Below are 19,363 nucleotides of genomic sequence, written 5' to 3' on the forward strand. Positions count from 1 at the left end.
GTCTGCCCGATGAGCGTTAAGAGACTCACAGGCAGACCTGCAGGTCCATCTGCGGTCCGGCGTGCCCTCGTTGAGCTTATCTGGCGCTGAACCCGGGGACTGGCATCTCCTGCAGCCGCTTTCCCACCTCAAAGAGGATAAAAGTTCCCAGCCGACTTCTGGCGAGGGGAAGCATCTGGTAACTACAGTTGCTATCGCACGAGTTCGTGAGCTGGAGGCTCATCCCAGCCTGCCGGGAGTCTTCGGCTTGATTCTGAGCAGCGACTTCCCGTTGCTGTGTTCTTTCTTTTGTGGAGTACAAAAGGTTATGCGCAATCGACGTGTGCCATGCTCTTCGGAGCCGGATTGGAGGGACCGTTTTGCTGGCCGGAGGAGGAAGCAACCTCAGCATCAGAAGTCATAGGGTAGATTTTTCTCGATCGGTGGATCAAGCCCGTTTAGTAAGCATAAACCCTTCACCGGTACAGTGACCTCAGGTCTACGACACCTCAATGGTCTTCGAATAGTCTCGTTAAGAGAGCTGCATCGTTGACCTGGCTCAAACAAATAACACGATGGAGTGCGGTACGTAGCACAGGGGACACAGTTTGGTTGAGATTATACAGTAATGTACATAAGAGACCGACAATATCAAACCCCAGATTAAGCAGCCGATTCCTGCAAGATCGAGGAAAAGTCCGTCTTCTCGATATACTCCTGGACGCTCATCAACTCGACATCGACACCGAGCTGTCGAATTGTCAGCGGCATTCTCATGCAGTTACAAGCTCACCCCAGGTCAACTCACATCTTTCGGCAAGATAACACTCGGGTCGCCGCCATCATAACCAGGGTCGGAGAAATACCTAGCCTGACTCAGTATTCGTATCCATGACAGCAGGAGCGATGTCCACTTACACAAACATGTCTGCAAGCTCCTTCCCCACGCCGCCAGGAATCTCCTCCTCCATCTTCTCCGGCGGCAACTCCTCGTACCTGCAGGTTACGCCATGCTTCTTGCCCCAGATCTCGCACCACTCCGTCCAGCTCAGAACACTGGCTGCGCCGAGCAGGTTCTTGCCCGGCTCGGCCTGCACAAGAGCCTTTGTGAGAGGACCAACATCCACACGCGGATTCAACATCGGTATCTTGGCATGTGGCTTGGTTGGCACGCTGAGGAGGTAGGTCCCATCGGCTTGCTATAGGGCATCAGCGCGACTGCTTCATGGCTCATCGCAACATCAAAAAGTTCTGAGAGCATACGGACCTTGTGAGGCGCCATCCTTCCCCCCTGCTGCCAATTCGTCATGAAAAGCGCCACCTGCAGCAGACTGGTCTTCTTGAGCAGCTCCGGATACGTCTCTTTCAGGTAGTCTACGGCAGCCCACTTCGCATCAAAGTGTAGATTCCACTGGATCTTCCCGCCGCTCCACTTCTTCGCATGGCTCAACGTGCTCAACACGAATCTATCAAGCGTATTCAGCGTCATCGCCGCCGCATCGACAATGTTCTTTCCCTGCTGGACCTCAATCTCGTATGCGACCTCATTGATCGTTACCCCGCGCTCGGCGGCCTTTTGGTGGTTCTTTGGATTGCCGATGGCCTGCCAGAAGTCCGTGGCGGCAAAGATCACGTTCGCGCCCTTGAAGGCGGGTTGGATGCTCTCGAGGTTGTCGAGATCACCCGCGACCATCTCGACGCCTTTGTCGGACCACACTTTGCTGGAGGCTTTGCTGGGGTCGCGGGAGATGCCTCGGATCTTCCAGCCGGGCTCGTCCATGAAGGCATCGGCGACCGAGGCGCCCTTTCAGGTTGTGAGCATGGGAGTGATTCTGAGGACCTGAGGGTAGGACAGGGAAGTCTACCTGGTTGCCAGTGATTCCAACGATCACTATGAGCTTCTTATCGGCCATTGTTGCAGTTCGAATAAGTTGGGAAAGAGTTTTGACTTGGAGAAGATGCAATGAAGCTTCGACGTGCCGTCAACCATCTCCCCCGCCCAACCCTTTTATATATCCTCCTCGTATGCCAATCTCCAGGCAGCTCAGGCACACGCGTCCGGAGTATGCTCCTCTGCCTCACCTTATCCTCCACCACACCCCGCATTTCTAAGCTGCCAGCTGCCAGCTGCCAGCTCTCAAGCTCCTGATTCGTCCGCGCTCTTCGGCCTTTCCCGCTTACACATCCTCACCCTGCATTGTCAGCGGTTGCCTTGTTGTTGAGGTGGCAGGGACGCCACTATGCAGCAAAACAGAGTGAAGCACACGTACGGAGTATCTCGTATCGAGGCCTGTCACAACAGCGGGCGGGATGGCGTCGGAGTTTTGGAGGGGCCGTGAGAACAGGGATCGGGGGTTGCAGATGCCGACATGATTGATTCACACGTGCCTTGCGCTCCTGGCAGATCTCAACCCTCCGGCTTATTGTTCAACATGCTAACGGTGAAGTCAAAGGCAATGTGAAGAAGAGATGTACCTAACCTCATAAACGTGCCGTAGACGCAAATTGAGGTGGAACTGTCACGGCAAAGCTCCTCATGGAGGTGGTGAACCAAGGAGGATGCGGCGGAATTGCCACGATATAACGCTCCCCATGGACCTGGCGATCGAGGGAAACTTTGGCGGCTTTGAAATCTCGGGTTTTGTGTCGCTCGAGTGCGGGCATGGCTGGAGGTACAACCGTATCGGTAAGGTTCTTCACGAACGTGATAAATGAAAGAAAAATTTAGTGGTCTATCAGCTTTTCGTCACTCGAGCATAGGTGTATCTAGAGGCAAACAGTCGCGGTAAAGTTCCTTGCGAACGTGATGATTTTGGGAAGTTGCGGTGATCTTGAAGCCTGGCGATTTTCATAACCCCGGTGCCACATCTACTCTTCCGGCATGTCCTCCGCATCCATCATTTCATCTAAGCCTTCGTTGCGTCATGTCCTGCCTCTATGTCTGCTAAACAATCCACAGTCGTCGTCAATGTCGGTTTCTCCCTCAGTTTCATAGTGACCGCCAGTCATATCACGCGGCGCGATAGTCGCCGCATCAGACTCGTAATCTGCGTTGTGTGATTGAGAGTCCTCGTAATCTCGTCCACTCTGCTCACAAACTGGGTTTGGCAGTAGTGGCAGACTCTCGTAGGCGGAGTCATGGAACCCAGAGTTCTGAGATCCTCGGTTCTCCTGCTGCGCTTCCGGTCCTCCCGGGCCAATGGCGTTGCTATGTTGTGGCCATAGGTACTGTGGTGGGAGCGCTGCTGCTGCCGGCACAAGACCTGGGTAGTAGTTCGGGCTCAGCGGGAGGTATTGCGATGCCGGCGTGATTCCGCTAGCGGGTCCCGACGTCGACGCCGACGTTGCTTCGTTGTCGGAAGCCTCGAGGAAAGGTTGAGAGATGGGAGCCAAAGGCCCTGGGAAAGCATTAAACTGCGGTAGCCTTGGCCGTAACTGCTCTGATCGCTCCAACGCTACTTGTGCATTTAGGTTCATGCTCACTAAAATTCGGTTGGTATCTATGAGAATGCGGTTTTGGTCCAGTACGGCAAGATGCTCGTGCATGGGCACTACTGCACTACTAGTATCGCCACGTGCGGGAGTACCTGGTGTCGCAAGGGCCACATGTGCGGTACCGTGTTGAAAACCACCAGGGCGTTGCAAAGTCTGCGGCGTGAAATGAAGACCGCGAGGAGGCTGCCTCAGAGTCTGTGTCTCGTCCTGCTGCTGATGCTGCCTTGGGGGACACTCCGCGAGGCGTTGTTGATGAGACACGTGGTGTTGAGATGGGTGTGGTTCCGCTTGCGGCTGTGGTGCTACTGGCTGTGGTGATAGTGGAAGTGGTACAGCGGCAGGGCCCTGAACAGCCTCATCTACACAGAATGCGTCGAACATGAGTTGCCACATCCTTTCCGCACTGGTAACGGGGGTAACGGCAGGACACTCATGCGGTAAATGCCTTTGAAACGATTCGTAGTCTTGGAACGTCCCATAGCATTCTGTACAAAGGGTAACGCCTGAAGGTTGACGAGCATCGTTTCCGATCGCGTAATACTGCGGGCCGTCAATCAAGCGGTGAGCTCTTTCCTGATGTTGCCTACGCGGCAGTTAGTGTTCGAACTTTGCGCCAGCCGTATTGGGCACGCACACAAACCTAGAGAAGAACTTGTGTCTCGTGCCACAACCTATCCAGTCCCGGCTGTTGTTGAAGTTGTAGGTGTTCGGCTTCCAGGCTTGATAGATGCACCGCAGGCCCTCGCGCTCTGCGCCGTCTGGTGGCGACCGTCTAAAACGCCTCCGTGCACGATCATCCCCGTTGCCTTTGCCAGCCCCCTTCCTTTGTCGGCCGGGAGTACCATTTGCTCCAGACTTAGCGCCCGAGGTTTGAGCTTTCCTCGACTTACCAGCTGCGCCGCCACTCCTTTGAACAGTTGACGAACCCTGCTCAAGAGCGTCTTGCACCGGTTCTGATGCTGAGAGACTGACCTGTTTCTCGTGCTGGTGCGAACACTTGTCCAAGACTTCACCAACACTGCTCAAGACGTGCTGTATCGCCTGCCGTCTCGAGGTAGGGGATGCCCAAGGGAAGTAAGTGGTGTACAGGCCACGTTGCAAAAACCGTGGCACAGCTGTCAGTAAGGCGACGCGCCAAGAGCGTTGGATAACTTCTGCAATATTGCCTGACGAGCACTCTTCGTCGTCGACTAAGTGCTCGCCTTGACGTAACGATGGCTCATACACATTCTCAAACTGGGAGGCTATTCCATAAAGGTCTCCGCCAGGCGTCCCCAAGTCGCTATAGGATGAGGATGATAAATCGAGGGGGGTGTCATCGTAGGCTTGGAGCGAGCCATATCCACTGTCCGCAGGGTCCTTGGTAGCTTTACAGCTAACGGAGGAGGCTTCATTGCTCTCTACGTGGCGGATAGGGCGGATGGTGTCAGCATGGTGACGTTGGCGGTCGTTCTCGCCATTGTTAGGCGCTGCTTAGAGAGAGGCGTCAGCACGCAATCTGACAGCGACGGCAACGCAGGGTGATTACTTACCACCCTTACATGTCTGAATCTGTTCCCCGCCCAGGTGGATGATGGGACGCGGAAGGCTCCCCGTGTTGGATTCCATGTCTTACGCAGGAAAGTGGTAGTGGGCTAGGCAGCAGGTGCCTTCTGCCACTTCAGCCTGCTGAGCCGATGATGGGTATAAAGTAAGGCCTGCTCGCTCAGAACGACAAGTTCCTTATCGTCCGCTTGATCTCGCAATGTCAATTTCTGCTGCAAATGTGGGGGCTTGCTGTGAATTTGCCGGTAGCTGTGAGCAGGTCGTGCGCAAGCTGCTGCGAGCGCTTGCTCTGGTCTGTTCTGCACGAAGTCAGTACCTATCCTTACACGTACGAAGACGCCCGAACTGACCAAAAACGAGTCTTCAAGCAGCCGACAATGCCACCGGTGATCTGGCACACAGACTAGAGACGTCGGTGAAGACATTGTAAGCAGAGACGAGACCTCTCGTGGTGATGAGCGACTGCGCAGCACCTACTCGAGTACTGCCCAGCTGCGCAAATGGCTGGCCAACTGGCGAACGCGCGCACGGGCCAACACAGCGTTCAAACAGAGCTGCAGAATCCGTCATGAACTGGACAGACCTCCTGGCCACAACCTTCCCATCACGGAGTTGTGCTCCATGATTAGGTTCTAGGAGAGCAACTGACCGTCGGAGTGAATCAAACTCAGCAATCTTCTTTACTCGAGTCATCCATGGCCAACGCCCTCTTCCCCCTTAACCGCCCTCGATCCTAAGGATCAACTGTATCAATGGCTGCGCAGCTGGGCGGAAGCTCACCAGCTTTACCTATGGCCATGATGGCTCGGTCCCGTCATGGTCACGGAAGACGCGCAGCTAACGGGGAACACTCACTGCGCAATGCAATGAATTGCCCAGAGTTACGTCGCCAGACGACCACTCTTACTCCTAGACTTACACCCATTTACTGCGCAGCTGCACAGTCGGCGTGTATAAAACCTGTATTCGTTCGTGATGATGGTTCTGTTCCTCCTCTCTCAACTTTCCCTCACCAGCAAGCAAACATTCCATTTCAACCACATCCGCACTTCTTCAAATGCCTTCTCTTACTATGCCACACATCACCCTCTCCGGCAACGATGTCGACGCCGCTCGAGAGACGAGCTGGCTTGTTATCATCGAGTCCCCCGACGGCCGCCTCTTCTCCACTGTCCTGACCTTCTCGCCGGCAGACATGCCCGAGACGGTCGTGCAGAAGCTTCGAACGTTATACAAGGGGCGCGTCTCAAAGAAGCGGAGGATCTTCCACCGCTTCATTCTCCTTCACAAGCCTGTCGTCGCGTTAGCTACACTCTCAGCCGTAAGTTTCAGTCAGAAAGATGACTCTCCAAGATCCATCCTCCTAACCTTCTCGTTGCCACAGACGGCAGGCCCGACTCTCACGCCCTCTCCCGGGCAGTCAGTCCGGGTTTACGACCGCCATGACAGCGACATCCTTACGAGAGCGTTCTACAAGCCAGACGTCCTCGGCAATGAAGATCCCGCCGCCTTCTTCGCCGCGTATAGGCGTCTTGCCATCGACCCTGGGAGCCACCAGGCGCCGGAGCACGCCCTTCTCATCCCGCTCGAGCGCGACCGTGTTGCCGTCAACTGCGTGCGTGGGGTCGGGATGCTCATCTCGCTTGCGGTGGGATTTGGGTTCTAGTTTGACTAGGCGGCTTATACTCCATTACGAAGACGATGTGGAGTTTGGATATAAGGGTTGTATTTGACGCACCTGTGTTGGGTTGTATATGAAGTTATGACGTTGGCAGTGCGTAACAGATAGCACGAATGAAAGCTTTGATAAAGTTTGATTGAACGTTGACATCTCTTGTATGACCAAGTACCTAGCTTGTGACAGACCATCCATCATCAACGTGTGCCTAACTATTCGCAACTCCGAGAAACAAGTTAGCTGACTACTCTTGCTCACCTAAGGCAGGTAGGTGTCAGGTCGTGGCCATCAACTGCGGCCTATAGCCCACGAACTCACAACTCCGGCAACACCGCCGTTCCATAAAAGGAATGAACGCCGCCAGTTAGACCTCGGTATCTGGTCCTTTCAAGCTAGGTACTGGCGCTGACAGTGGCTGTGATAGACAAGAGGTGTTCTGTGGGCGTTCTGGGTCTTGTCGACGGCCCGGATTTTAGCGGCCACAATGCGGGTACCCGCTCAATATCACAGACGCGAACCGACTAAGCCTGATCGATTGAAGACAGCATCACCTTCCTGGTGTCCTGTGAATTCTTCAACTGGGCTTGTAATAGCTGAAGTGGAACAGGCGCGGCCTTCAAATGGGTCTGCAGAACTCTTCTGTCAAGCGTCCCTGAATGCCATGGAGACTCCCGCTCATAGAGTGATAACCACCTTCTTCGCCGAGACGCCCTGCTTCTGGCGATCCAGCCCCTCCTGCACCTTCTCCAACCCATGACCAACAACCAGCGGCTCAGGCAAAGCCTTCAGCCGGCCTTCCGTTAGAGCGTCGGGGACATACTTGCGCCACACCGCATCGCCAACCTCCTTCTCATCGGTCGAGATAGCGATGGCCCAGACTGCAACCAACTCGTCAGCAATCTAAGTCAAGACAGACGTGGAAGGCCAAACCGCTTCCACAGGGGAAACACTCACCTCCTGCAGCCTGAATACTCTCGTCCAGATCCCCCGGCGGCGGCAACACCGTCGCCGCCTTTCCGCCTCCCATCTTCTTGACAACCTGGCCCCACTTCTTAAACGCGTCGGGGAGGGCGATAGCATCGTACACACCCGCGAACTCGCCTTTCTTCAGCGCCCCCACAATCTCATCCACGCAGTTCTCGTTATTGTAGTCAAAGACCTCCTTCGCACCCAAGCCCTTCACATACTCTATATTGCGCTTACTGGCCACACTGACCACATCCACCCCTGACGCAACCGCCAGCTGTGTCGCCGTCGAACCCACAGAGCTGGATCCGCCCCACACGAGGAGCGTCTTCCCGCTGGGCTTGGCGTCCTTGGTCGGGTACGGCAGCCCGAGGTGCGCCTTCTGGTACAGGCCTGCCGCGGCGGTCGACACGGCGAGGGGCAGCACGACGGCGTGCTCGTAGGGCAGGGAATCTGGTATGGGCGAGGCGAGGATCTCGGGGCAAACGCTTTGGAGCTGAAAGCCGGCGTGTTCGGGTTTGCCGGTGCCGAGGCCGTAGCAGTGTCTGTGAGTGGAATTGGTATGTCAGCGCTGGGGTTACTGTTCATGTTGGGGAGGAAGACATGATGTACCCAATCACGCGGTCGCCTTTCTTGATACGTGTGACATTGGACCCGACTTCAAGCACTTCGCCGGCGACGTCGGTGCCGAGTATGTTGGGGTAATTCTTGATGTAGAATCCTTGGAGGAGGTCAGTGGTGCGGTTGCGAAGTACTGTGCTGCACAATCTCTCGTACCGGTGTCCTGAGATGGTCAGATACAATATGTTCATGCGGGAGGCTGGTGTGAGTTACTTGGATTTTCCAGTCAACTGGGTTCACCGCAACTGCGGCATTCTTGACGAGAATCTCATCTGGACCTGGCTTTGCGTCGGGCCCGGTGTCGACTTTGAGAGGCTTGGCTTTAGGCGCTGTGATCCAGGCGGCTTTGTTGTTGCCCATGTTGGAGTTTTGGTAGCTGCTGTCTACGGGTACTCAAGGTGGATAGCGGTAGATCAGTTGCAGTGTGACGGACCGATGGTCAGGATTTCCGTTCTCGATCGAACTTGAAATCGCCATGATTACCGTTGTTCATATAGGCATGAACCCCCGGAGAGTAATGCGCGAGAATTTGGATAATAGTGACATCAGGCGGAGGTAGTGGAGTTAGTGGCTGAGGGGCAGGTGGGAGGTGCGGAAGGGCAGGGATCTTGTGCTGACAGCACATGCTACCGATTCTCTGTTCGGAAGTTGCAACATGATCTATTCATGCGGTTTGCTGGTTTTTTGTCTACGACTTAATGAGAGTCTAGTATTGGTACCCATTGTCACATCATGTTGGCGAGACCAGCGCGCCAGACCTGAGAACAACTAAGAGCGAATAAACAACAGAATGCACCCATAAACACGGACTAGCAAAGGGGCTCTGAAAGTGCACATGGAATCCGCACCATTCAGTCAGGTACTGCTACTCCCTCAGTCTAGAAATGCACCCTAATCCCACAAGATCCCTCTCCCAAGAAAGCTTCTACACGAAATCCCAGATCCTGAAGTTCAGCTCTCCTTCTCACGTCCAGACTACCGAGCATCGCCTGGGTCCTTTCCCCGCCACTGCTTTCTGGATCCCGCTTTTCTAGCCTCACCAACAGACAAAGCGGTTCCCTTTCCGCAATCCATGTTCCCCAGACCCTGAGTGCCTAACCGCGATTTTGTTTGCGGAGAGTTTCGCGCTCCTGGTGATGCCTAGCGATCTGACAATTAATGCAGAGCGTCGCCACGACGATGTCTGCATGGAGCCGAAGGGGACAGAAACAGTGCTGGTTAAGTAGGACGGCAACTGTGTGGCTACAGCGTGAGTGGGTCTGGTGGCGTTGGAGGCACATTGTTGGTGTTGTGCCGCAGTAGAGTAGCTCTTGTTTGGTTGTTGCTATTTGGATTGACCAATGCGGCTGTTGATATAAGTGCAGAGAGAGGAAGTGACAGAGAAGGATAGGTATGTGTAGTGACATTGGTGGTGAAGATTGCGTGTATACTAGTGAGTTCTATGCTAGATGTCCAGCAGAACATAAAGACCCCGTGAGCAGGATGACAAGTGGTGAAGTCTAATAACTTCTTTGCCCTGGAAACGTGCATATTCGCAGCCATCTTCATCAAAGAACTAGCAATGAAAATTGAACGAATCAGCTTTCAAAAAGTCGACGCCGATTATGATTATCAACCGGTCTCGCAGAAGAAAGCCGGACTTCCACTGAATATTGCAATAACCTGGTTTCAGCCTTCCAATCTTTTGATACAGCAGTCGTGATCTTCAAGAGATTGATATGCGGTGCAGGGGTATACAGCGATCTTGGGGTCTCCTTACCATGGCCCTACTCTGAGGTCAACGAGTATGCACGAACGAAACGAAGTGATCAACGAAATCCTTGAATTCATGGATTTTAGATTTGTATGAGACTAGACGCTGGAAAAGCAGACAGAGTGGAACACAAAGGTGACAAGTGCAACACCGATACAGGAGTTTGTGTTTCCGTTGCACTTACCGCATCTAATAAAATCTCGGAGTCTCCGAGCATGGGAAGGATCCATCAAGAAGCTTGTGCACTTATTCCACTGGCCAGCGTAGAGGAGCAGATTGCGGAATGCCGATAATTACGGATCTTGGCTGCGTTGTACTTTCGATATCCGCTGCGTTATACGCTCAAGCTTGGCGCGCAAGTGTTGAAGCCTCAAAGAGGATTGCTGTTTCCTAGCAGTAGCGGTTGCAGGGCTGTTCAGTTGTGGCGACCGTTCTTGCGGGACTGCGGAACCGGGAAGACGTTTTTGACAAACCACATCATCGCCTGGATTCTCCTCTTGAATACCGTTCTGATCCCGAATATGGTCCTCCTCATCTGACGGTGTAGATTGCGCTTCATGTTTGCGCAGCGGCGATGACCGGGCCAACGTGGTCACCATGTGCCTGCTCAAGTCAATCGCCACTTGAGGCAAGGACGGTCTTGGAATTGGGGTCTCTCCATCTTTCGCGAAGAGCGGATTCAGCCGTTCCACCTTTCTCTCCGGAGGAAGCTGGGACATGTCAATCTTGATCTTGAGGGCCTGGCGAGCAACGTAAAGTCTTCGTGAAGCTTCGTCACGGTTTAGGCGCAGTAAGACGTTGAGGCGGAGGCGAGCGGATGAATTGCTCAACCGTGGCAGTCCGATAGAAGTTATTGGTACCTGGTGAGTAGTTGTTTGCGGTTGACGAGTGCGTACGGCAAAAACTATGGTCATGGCTATCGATAGATCAAAAACGCTGTAGAGATTGGAAACTCTAAGTGTATGGAACATGGACGACTGAGATGAATGACCAGCAGACTCCCCAATGACCATATGTAATGTAACACCGGGGCAAAAGACCATGAGAAAGAACCACAAGCGAGACAGCACATTTTTTGAGTGCTGATTCACGGAAGACGCTCTTTGTCCGGCTGTCGAGATTCAGTTACTGAACAATGCCGTAACAAGGTACAGGATAGGATTCTTTGAACCCTCACGCTGTCCTTCGTTCTTTGTTGATTGTCTTGTCGTCTCAACGCTACCAGGGAGCTTCACGAGAGCCATACCGGGGAAGGATGAGTTCACCATGTTCCATCTAGATCGCCACACTGAGTTTGTAGTATTGTACCTAAGGAGCTCAAGCACCCGATGAGGTATTACTTACTACGCGCGATGAGCGGAGCGCTAAGTTCTGTTCCCTGGCGAGGATCAGGGGCGGGTTGATGATGTTCTGCATAGAGGCTTGAACGGCTGATGCATGTACGGGGAATCGCATCCACACTCCGCTGTTGATTGCTGCAGTCCGGTTCTCGCGGTTTCAGGTTGAAGAGCAGACTTGAACGAGGCCGGTGAAGTCCGCCTCTTGATCAAGGCTTCCCGACGGCTTGCGTGCTTTTGACGCCGCAGATCACGATCGGTACGGCGGATGCCGAGTCCGACGGACCGATCTGTCATACTTGTATCCGTAAAGCTTCCTTCATTTCGGCCCAGGACGACTCCAGTCAATCAAGCGTGCAACAGGGTGCTTTGGCTGCAGCTAGCGGAGCGGAAGGCTCGTGGCTGCCAGTGACTGCCAGGTGCCGCAGCACGGGGAAGCCTGCTGCCATTGGCCGTGCAATCCCCCTTGCAACTGGGAGTGGGCTCAGAGGGACGGGGTTTCAGGTTGTGCAGAGATTCTGGACGTGCAGATGGCTGGGCAGCTGGAAAGAAGCAAGCTGGAAGTCTTGCCTGGTGTTGTGACCAATGCTTGCGTTCCCGCCGCCTTGTGATGGAAGGAGTCGAGAGAGAGCTGCGGAAGCTGTCAGGGGAAACTCCACACTTCCTCTTCTGATTGATGGGGGGCTTAAAATGAAACAGCCGCCAGAGCTGCCGAGGTGTCCAGATCTTATTTACCCGGAGTTCGGGGGCCAGTCTGACGGGCAACGGCGCGGTGAGCGGGAGCCGCCAGCCAGCCAGTGCTTCGCTTCCAAGCCCGGTGCGGTTTCCCTGTTGGGCCTCGGTGAGCCGTGCAACCATGGAAACAAAGTGTCCTGACAGCGCTTCGAGACCCTCCCAGTGCCTCTCCACGCTTGGTTATGTGTGGTCTCTGCCCCCGACCTCTAAATCCTAATCCTTAATAGATGCTGCTGTACTAATACTCCTATCCTTTGCTCTGTTTCTGCGAAACACAGCAACCTGGCGCAGCCTTACGCGCCGCCTGAGAGTGCCGCAGCATTTGCAATCCTCCAAGCGAGCAGCTATCCGTGAACACCGCAGCCGTACCACAGTCCTCAACCCTCTGTGCCCCCGGATCATCTCGCGAGCGAGAGAAGAACTCCCAAGTCTACGGGTATCACATCGATTGCGTGGACGAAATGAAGCGGAAATTCTCCTTCAACCTCACGCCTATCGTAAGCAGAACCCACTTTCCTCTGCTGGACCATCTCCGCCTTACAGTGGTTGAGCCGGACAGTCTAGGCTTACGCGTCGCAGAAAACGTCCCCGAAATCAGACAAGGCGCTGAGAGAAGCGATCGACGACCACGGTCCTCCACCGTCGCCTTTCGTCAATCGCCGCTTGCTTGACGTTAAGACCGAGGCTGAGCTTCGAGCATCTTGCGCGATTGTATTGCAGGGTTGCAGGCCGGCTGGGTTTGAGGATGAGCCTCATGGACCGACTTTGGGCTTCGACGCGATTGAACCTTCGATCACGGTCAGAGCAGCGGAAAATTATACCGCGCCCCTGGATCACATCTCTCAAGCACACACATATTGGCCGAACACCACCACCGATCCGAGCAGATATGCCTACAAACCCGGCAAACCGCTAAAGGACATCTTTTCCGACTCTTACGTGACGAATCCTGCCGTGCTCGCAAACAGCAGCCGGAGGCGCGACGTCCCTGACAGCCGAAGTCTACCACCCAAAGTCCACGTTCATTCAGACCGACCGAGGACAGCCCAAGGTGCCGACTCGGACAACGAAAGCTATTCGACTCCGTTAACAGGCACGTCGGAGCGCTACAACAATGCTTCCACCTCCTTCACCTCGGCCGCTGTAACGCCCGCTCGAAAGTCGAGAAGACCATCGGAGCATTCCTATCGAGACCAATCAGTTACATCTCACGCCGACGCTGCAGCACCAGAATGGACGAGACTGGGATACGAAAGGGGAAGGCAAAGTGAAGAGCAGGAGCGTCGACGTCCTGTCAGCAGAGCTAGCTCCAAGGCTCGCAGTATCACGTCAAATATTCGGGATTACATCCGTCCCAACAGCGCGTTGAGTCGATCCTCGTCGAGAGACTCGATCCGAAGTCGCAACTCCGCAAAGGAAACTGGACGCAGCCCGTCAAGCGGAGGCTGGCGCAGTTGGACCTTGCACCGAAACACCAGCAACAGCAGCATCTCTTCCCAGGGTACGGGAGAAAAGGACAGGAGAGGGCGTGAAAAGCGCAAGCCCGAGATCAACCTTAACCGGGAGCTGCCTCCGCTACCCAGTCTTGACAATTGGGAACAGCAAAAGCCGGCGACCAACACTCACATCGCAGCACTAATGCGGCCAAAAGCCGGAGCTGCCACGCTTCAGCCGCCGCCAACCCAGAGACAAGTTTCGCAACCTCTACCAAGCTTGACCAAGGAGCAAAAGCGAATCTCGCACAGAAAAACGCTTTCCGACGATATCAACATCTCCAGCGGCCGTTCGTCAAGACCACTGTCCGGTCTCCATATTCAACCCGCGGTGGACAGTGAAAGCTCATCGCGAGGCCCAGATATGGCACAGGGAGTGCAAGACATGGACGACCTCATGTCCGCAATGGGCCGCACACTCAGCGTCGAACGCGCCAGATCTCGGCGCTACGACAGCGGGCTGACGCAAGACTCCGGCTCCGGTCCCGCTTCGCTGACATTCGCCCAACCAGCCGGTCGCCGAGAATCCGTCAACTTCAGCAGAAAGATTAGCACGGACACCGCGGGGCGCAGCTACGATACGAGCCACCCTCGCCTCGTTGAGATAAGCTCCGCCGACAGTAACAGATTGCGCGAGAAGAAGTCGACGGGCTTCAGAAAAGTGATCAATGCGTTTGTGAGCGGGAGCAAGAAGAAGGAGAAGCCCATGACATGGATGGATCGGATAGAGCGGGAGGGCGTCAAGGGCGGGATCATGTATCATGATGAGGCTGCCGGGGCGCCGATTGTTAGATATTAGGGCGTTGCTTGGGCTGGCGTTTGCTGGTCGGTGCTGTTGTAATGTTTTCCTATGAGTATATAACGGGTTGAGCGGGGAGCTGAGGAGCCGAGGAGCCAGGGATTAGGACGTTCTTGTAGTTAAGTCGGCTGGCGGTCGCCTCTGTTTCGGTGATTAGATGCCGTGCATCGTTTAGTACTGTCGAGGAGCTTTAGGATATCGGCACCGTTGTGAGTGCGATCGACGTTCATCATGCCAATGCGTGCCTGCTAGCATGTCTGAAAGAGAGTGTGGCTTCCGACAGCGCCCTCGCTTCGCTTCCGCTCAACTCCATTGTCGGGGCCATCACCATCAACGGCGAATGCAATTCATAACAATTGCGATAGCAACCAACCGAGCGGCATGATGCCATGATGGATATCTCTGAAATGGCGGAACAAGCCACGACGGGCCCGGGTGGGATGGGAACAATGCGAACGCCACCCACCTGGGCAGCCTCGAAGCTCACACCGGTGCTCTCTCCGGGCCCGCCGCCGCCGCCGGACCCTGCTCCGAAAAGCTTCCAGCCCTCTCTTCTGAGCTTCTGAGCTTCGTCCTCGGAGACGGTGGATCGACATGCTGGAACGCCTCCACGCTTCCAACACGAATCGTATCGCGCTTCTGCACCTCTTAATTGGATCAACGCCTGCCGGACCGCCCTCCGGGTTGTCATCTCCTCCCCCCCCCCCCCAAATGCAGCCGCTCGTCACTTTTGGGTCAGCGATGCTGCCGTGGGCCCCACAGTCACTGCACCTTTTTTGTCCTTCCTTCGTAACAAATACGCAACGTTCCCCTTTGCAATCTCTGTTCCATCTCACAGTCACCGGCTACACGGCGGTACTCTCTGAATGATGAACATCCCGAAAATTTCTGCTCTACCCTCCGTGGCCGCGTCTATCTTATCTCTGTTTCTTACCGTTCCGTTATAACATCCGAGTCGCATCCCCATGTGCAAGATCCGTGGACACCGCTACAGTTGCGGCCATCAAACCCGCTACCTTCACTCTCGATGCAGGGGCACTTTCATCTGGGGCGGTAACAGGAGAAGGCCGACAGCAGCTTGTGTGGCAGATTGCTATATTCTCATCGCCTCCCCTTCTGAATGCGGGTCCTGTCAATATCAGAAGTCCAAGCATGACTGTCGTGCCAGTACAGAAGCAGCGGGGGCAGCTAGGCATCAAGACCGTCACCGCACTGTCAAAGCCATGGAGTTGCTACCAACCTCCGACGACAAAGCCCAAGATCAGGAGAGGCGGAACAAGCTAGCAGTACCAGACATAACCGTAGCCGATCTCCTGAGCAAATTTAACGGCTCATCTAAAATCATCAAGACAAGATACCCGTCGCAGTTCCGCCGTGAAAACTACCAGAGGTCACGATGCCAACCCCGCTGTACCGCCCCGTCCCGCCTCCGGACCGAGCTGCATCCAGAAGACATCGCCGAGCCAGCGGAACGGCGCGCGCCGTTCTCGACTTTCCGGTCGTTCTTCGTGCAGACATACGGCTCGAGCGGGCCGGACGTGGGCATCCGTAAAAGGACTGGAGCTGAGGAGCCTCTTAGCACGCCCGCCTCTGCAAAAACCCACGGGGCTTCTGCGCTCTCTAGTACCGCGCCTGTACACGACGGCCGGTACAAGATTCAGACGGCGCAGCCGCACCAATCCACCCGCCTTGTGACCGACATTGAGGGCGGCGGAATGCCGGCACCAAAACTTGATACGGCTTTCAACTCGACCACGCTCTGCCGCCGCGCCGGAAGTACGCTAAACGCAGGCTGTCATGAGACCGTCTCGCGTGCAGGGCGAATCCGCACGTGACGCGACGGACCCAAGAGTCGTGAGAAATAGAAAGAGCGCACGTGACGACCGTATCTTTGCCGTTATAACAAGGCGTCTAGTAGCATTGCAGCATCGCGCAACGCTGTATGGCCACCTACACAGGCTAGGCTATCGAACTAGTACGTACGCGTGCCCGGTGGGACGGCACTGCGTAAGACTGAGGACTGCGTCTTGGCTATTCAGTGTCACAAACAACGTTCTCAATCAACCAGTAATAAAAACACTGAGAAGCTGCGGTAGACGCGCGCTCAACTACTCAGCTCTTAGTCCAGCAGCCTGACACGCCTTGACGCCACCCGCAGACCCACCGGATGCGGCCAGGCGGTGTACTAGTACCAAGGGCAAGGGCTCTGCACGACACGGAGGCGGCAACGGGAAACTAAGGACCGGCCCGTTTGATGGACCCGATGGTACGCAGGTGGCCGCTGTCAGAGGTCCCGTGAACCTGTACAGCGGCGTTTGGTTACTCATTTGTCGAGATGCGAGTATTGAGACTTACGTCTGGGATGAAGAGTGGCGTTGTCCTGTATTATACAGGGGCTTCGCGGCCAGAGGAGGGAGAGGGGTTAACCACGAAGGGAGAGGATGAGGAAGAATGGAGGAGAGAGGGAGACAGCTTAATCTTTCCATCTTCACTGCCACTGAAGCGCAAATAGTACGGCTAAGGAGATGTGACTGAGAAGATCTCTCGCCTCAACACACCATGACGCTTTCATTCATGTTACGCATGTCGTCGTTGTGGTTTCATCCCTGTAATCTCTCTATCTCAGCTCCGATCTTAGAGCGAAGTGCGTTCCTATCAGCCAGTCGCTAGTAACCCCTGACCACCCGATCCACGTGACTCCCATCTGTCCCAATATGACATTCATTAACCACTATCCCCCCCAAAAGCCTGAGTGTTCAGGAAAAATCACATGTACTAAGATCTATTATATACGCTTCCACTCTATCAATCTGAATAGTCTTCTTATTACATGGTTGACGGTTGCAGCCTATGTTAAGAGAAATACCTTGATCTTCCGGTTCTGATTGGTTAGCGGATACGTTTCCGGCCGCAAGAATACAAGTATCTTGTAGGATGCTTTCCCTGTAACAACTCTAGATGTTGGCGCATTAGTGGCTTTAATTACGAATGAACGCGTCATATGGCTGCCTGGCAATAGAAAAATATTAGGTTGGAGAGTTCTACCCAACTCATACCTCCATAACATACTATCGTTGAAACTTCCTAAAGCGCTAAGTCTACTATCCATTAACCACAATGGTTACTCTCCCCGCTATCCGCGCCTCCAACGAGCTCATTCCTACTGCACTTCCACCTAACTTGGTCGCCATATTCGCAGGCGCGACTAGCGGCATCGGAGAAGCAACTCTCAAAGAATTTGCTACTAAAGCTGTCCGCCCGCGCGTGTACTTTATCGGCCGCAATCAAGAAGCAGCGGACCGGATCACGACAGAATGCAAGGCGCTTAACCCGGATGGAGAGTTCAACTTTATCAAAGCCGATCTTAGCTCGATGAAAAATGTAGATCAGCTCTGCGAAGAGATCATAAAGATAGAGGCGGTTCTTAATCTCTTATTCATGAGCCAGGGTGTGCCCAGTTTGGACAAAAGCCGTGCGTGCAACGCAATCCTCATATACCCCTGATCTCAATCCGTTAGCTGTACCACGACGAGATTTGACAACATATCACAGTGACACCAGAAGGCCTGCACCTCCTCCTCGCACCCGCCTACTACGGCCGCATTCTGATGGCGTCCAACCTCCTCCCTCTCTTAACGCGTGCCTCTCAAGCCACCTCCCCGTCTCTTTCCCGCGTCATCTCCGTCGCGGCGGGCACCTCCGAAGGCCACTTCTACCCCGCCGACATCCCGGCCCTGACCCTCGGCTTCCGCGCCATCAAAGGCCACCTGTGCACGCTCATGACGCTCGCCCTCTCCGCGCTCGCTAAGCAGGCTCCCGGCGTGAGCTTCGTGCACACGAATCCGGGCGTGGTCCGCACGCAATATATTACACATCGGGTTCCCGGCCTCCTGGGAGCTGTGCTTAGCGCGGTTACGTGGATCGCGGGCAGCTGGCTCTGCGTCCCGGTTGCGGAGAGCGGGGAGAGGCATTTGTGGGTTTGTACTACTGCGCGGTTTGCGCCGGGCGGAGTGGAGGGGGTCGAGGGCGCGGAAGTGGCGAAAGGCACGGATGGGAAGGTGGGAAGCGGCGTCTATTCTATTGATCAGTATGGGGAGGTTGCAGGGGAGAAAGTTGTGAAGCTGTTAGAGGAGTATAGAAGGCAGGGGATGGAGGATATAGCTTGGAATCATACGATGGGGGAAGTGGAGAGGATTAGAACAATGTGAGATAACGCGGTTCACGGGCATGCCGGTCACTTTTACTAAGAAATTCACAGCGCATCGCGATAACTCAACACTATTTTATTCTATTAACTTCTTGCTATCTATATCTGATTTAGAGGAGGTTTCTGTATACTCTTAATAGGTGCGCGAGTTGTACCTAGCTTTCCCGTAGTTTCTATAGCGCCTTTACTTCGCTAGGCGCTCTTCTAATAGACTACTATTACTAGTAGTACTATCTAATTTCTCTCTACTAACACCTCTAGGAGCGACTAATTCAGAGCTCTCGTCTATTATTCAGGTTTCTTAATTCTAGATATACTTCCACTTACGGCTCTTATACTTTATTACTATCTTATTTGCCTTCTAAAGACTAGTAATCTTATTACGCATTTTTACTACTAAGTTTATTATTATCTTAACACCTTTAGTGAGCCGATTAAGTAAGCTAATAATCGAAGTAGATAAAGAATCTTAGTATCTTTAATTATACTCTTGCCGCCGAAAACTTATTCCGGTTGCCAAGCGGCGCAAAGCCCGCTTGGACTAGTCTGTTGCCCCACGCAATGCCGCAAACGCGCTCAGAATGCCCTTGCACCGCCACCTCCTTAAGTAGAAGCGAGGAGAAAGCGAGCTGCCTCGCCCCCTTCGCACCCTAGAGCCTCCTCCCCAACCCCGCCTCCCCCGCCCCAAACTCCCTAAACTCCGCACCCCCCATCCCACCTCCACCGCCCATAACCGTCTCCATAAACGACCCCCC

The 19,363-nt window shown here is 54.3% G+C and overlaps 6 protein-coding genes across 6 annotated transcripts; 4 read left to right on the forward strand and 2 right to left on the reverse strand.

Annotated features, from left to right (window-relative positions):
• Positions 1–642: 642 nt before the first annotated feature.
• W97_03742 (uncharacterized protein) lies at positions 643–1,892 on the reverse strand (the record flags this gene model as incomplete). Its single annotated transcript, XM_007781636.1, has 5 exons — positions 643–729; positions 788–845; positions 898–1,178; positions 1,247–1,783; positions 1,845–1,892. The coding sequence occupies 5 exons, from the start codon at positions 1,890–1,892 to the stop codon at positions 643–645; spliced, it is 1,011 nt and encodes a 336-aa protein (XP_007779826.1).
• A 4,199-nt stretch (positions 1,893–6,091) lies between these two features.
• Positions 6,092–6,685, forward strand: W97_03743 (uncharacterized protein; the record flags this gene model as incomplete). The annotated part of the gene is made up of 2 exons (XM_007781637.1): positions 6,092–6,340; positions 6,404–6,685. 2 exons carry the CDS (start codon positions 6,092–6,094, stop codon positions 6,683–6,685), a joined length of 531 nt encoding a protein of 176 aa, XP_007779827.1.
• A 687-nt stretch (positions 6,686–7,372) lies between these two features.
• On the reverse strand, positions 7,373–8,644 carry W97_03744 (uncharacterized protein; the record flags this gene model as incomplete). The annotated part of the gene is made up of 5 exons (XM_007781638.1): positions 7,373–7,575; positions 7,652–8,208; positions 8,276–8,384; positions 8,441–8,447; positions 8,498–8,644. The coding sequence occupies 5 exons, from the start codon at positions 8,642–8,644 to the stop codon at positions 7,373–7,375; spliced, it is 1,023 nt and encodes a 340-aa protein (XP_007779828.1).
• Positions 8,645–12,570: 3,926 nt separating this feature from the next.
• On the forward strand, positions 12,571–14,401 carry W97_03745 (uncharacterized protein; the record flags this gene model as incomplete). Its single annotated transcript, XM_007781639.1, has 2 exons — positions 12,571–12,606; positions 12,689–14,401. The coding sequence occupies 2 exons, from the start codon at positions 12,571–12,573 to the stop codon at positions 14,399–14,401; spliced, it is 1,749 nt and encodes a 582-aa protein (XP_007779829.1).
• Positions 14,402–15,624: 1,223 nt separating this feature from the next.
• W97_03746 (uncharacterized protein) lies at positions 15,625–16,236 on the forward strand (the record flags this gene model as incomplete). Its single annotated transcript, XM_007781640.1, has 1 exon — positions 15,625–16,236. One exon carries the CDS (start codon positions 15,625–15,627, stop codon positions 16,234–16,236), a length of 612 nt encoding a protein of 203 aa, XP_007779830.1.
• Positions 16,237–17,518: 1,282 nt separating this feature from the next.
• Positions 17,519–18,609, forward strand: W97_03747 (uncharacterized protein; the record flags this gene model as incomplete). Its single annotated transcript, XM_007781641.1, has 2 exons — positions 17,519–17,873; positions 17,954–18,609. 2 exons carry the CDS (start codon positions 17,519–17,521, stop codon positions 18,607–18,609), a joined length of 1,011 nt encoding a protein of 336 aa, XP_007779831.1.
• Between the last annotated feature and the right edge of the window lie 754 nt (positions 18,610–19,363).

The sequence above is a fragment of the Coniosporium apollinis genome, assembly GCF_000281105.1.
Source record: "Coniosporium apollinis CBS 100218 chromosome Unknown supercont1.15, whole genome shotgun sequence".
NCBI lineage: Eukaryota > Fungi > Ascomycota > Dothideomycetes > Coniosporium > Coniosporium apollinis.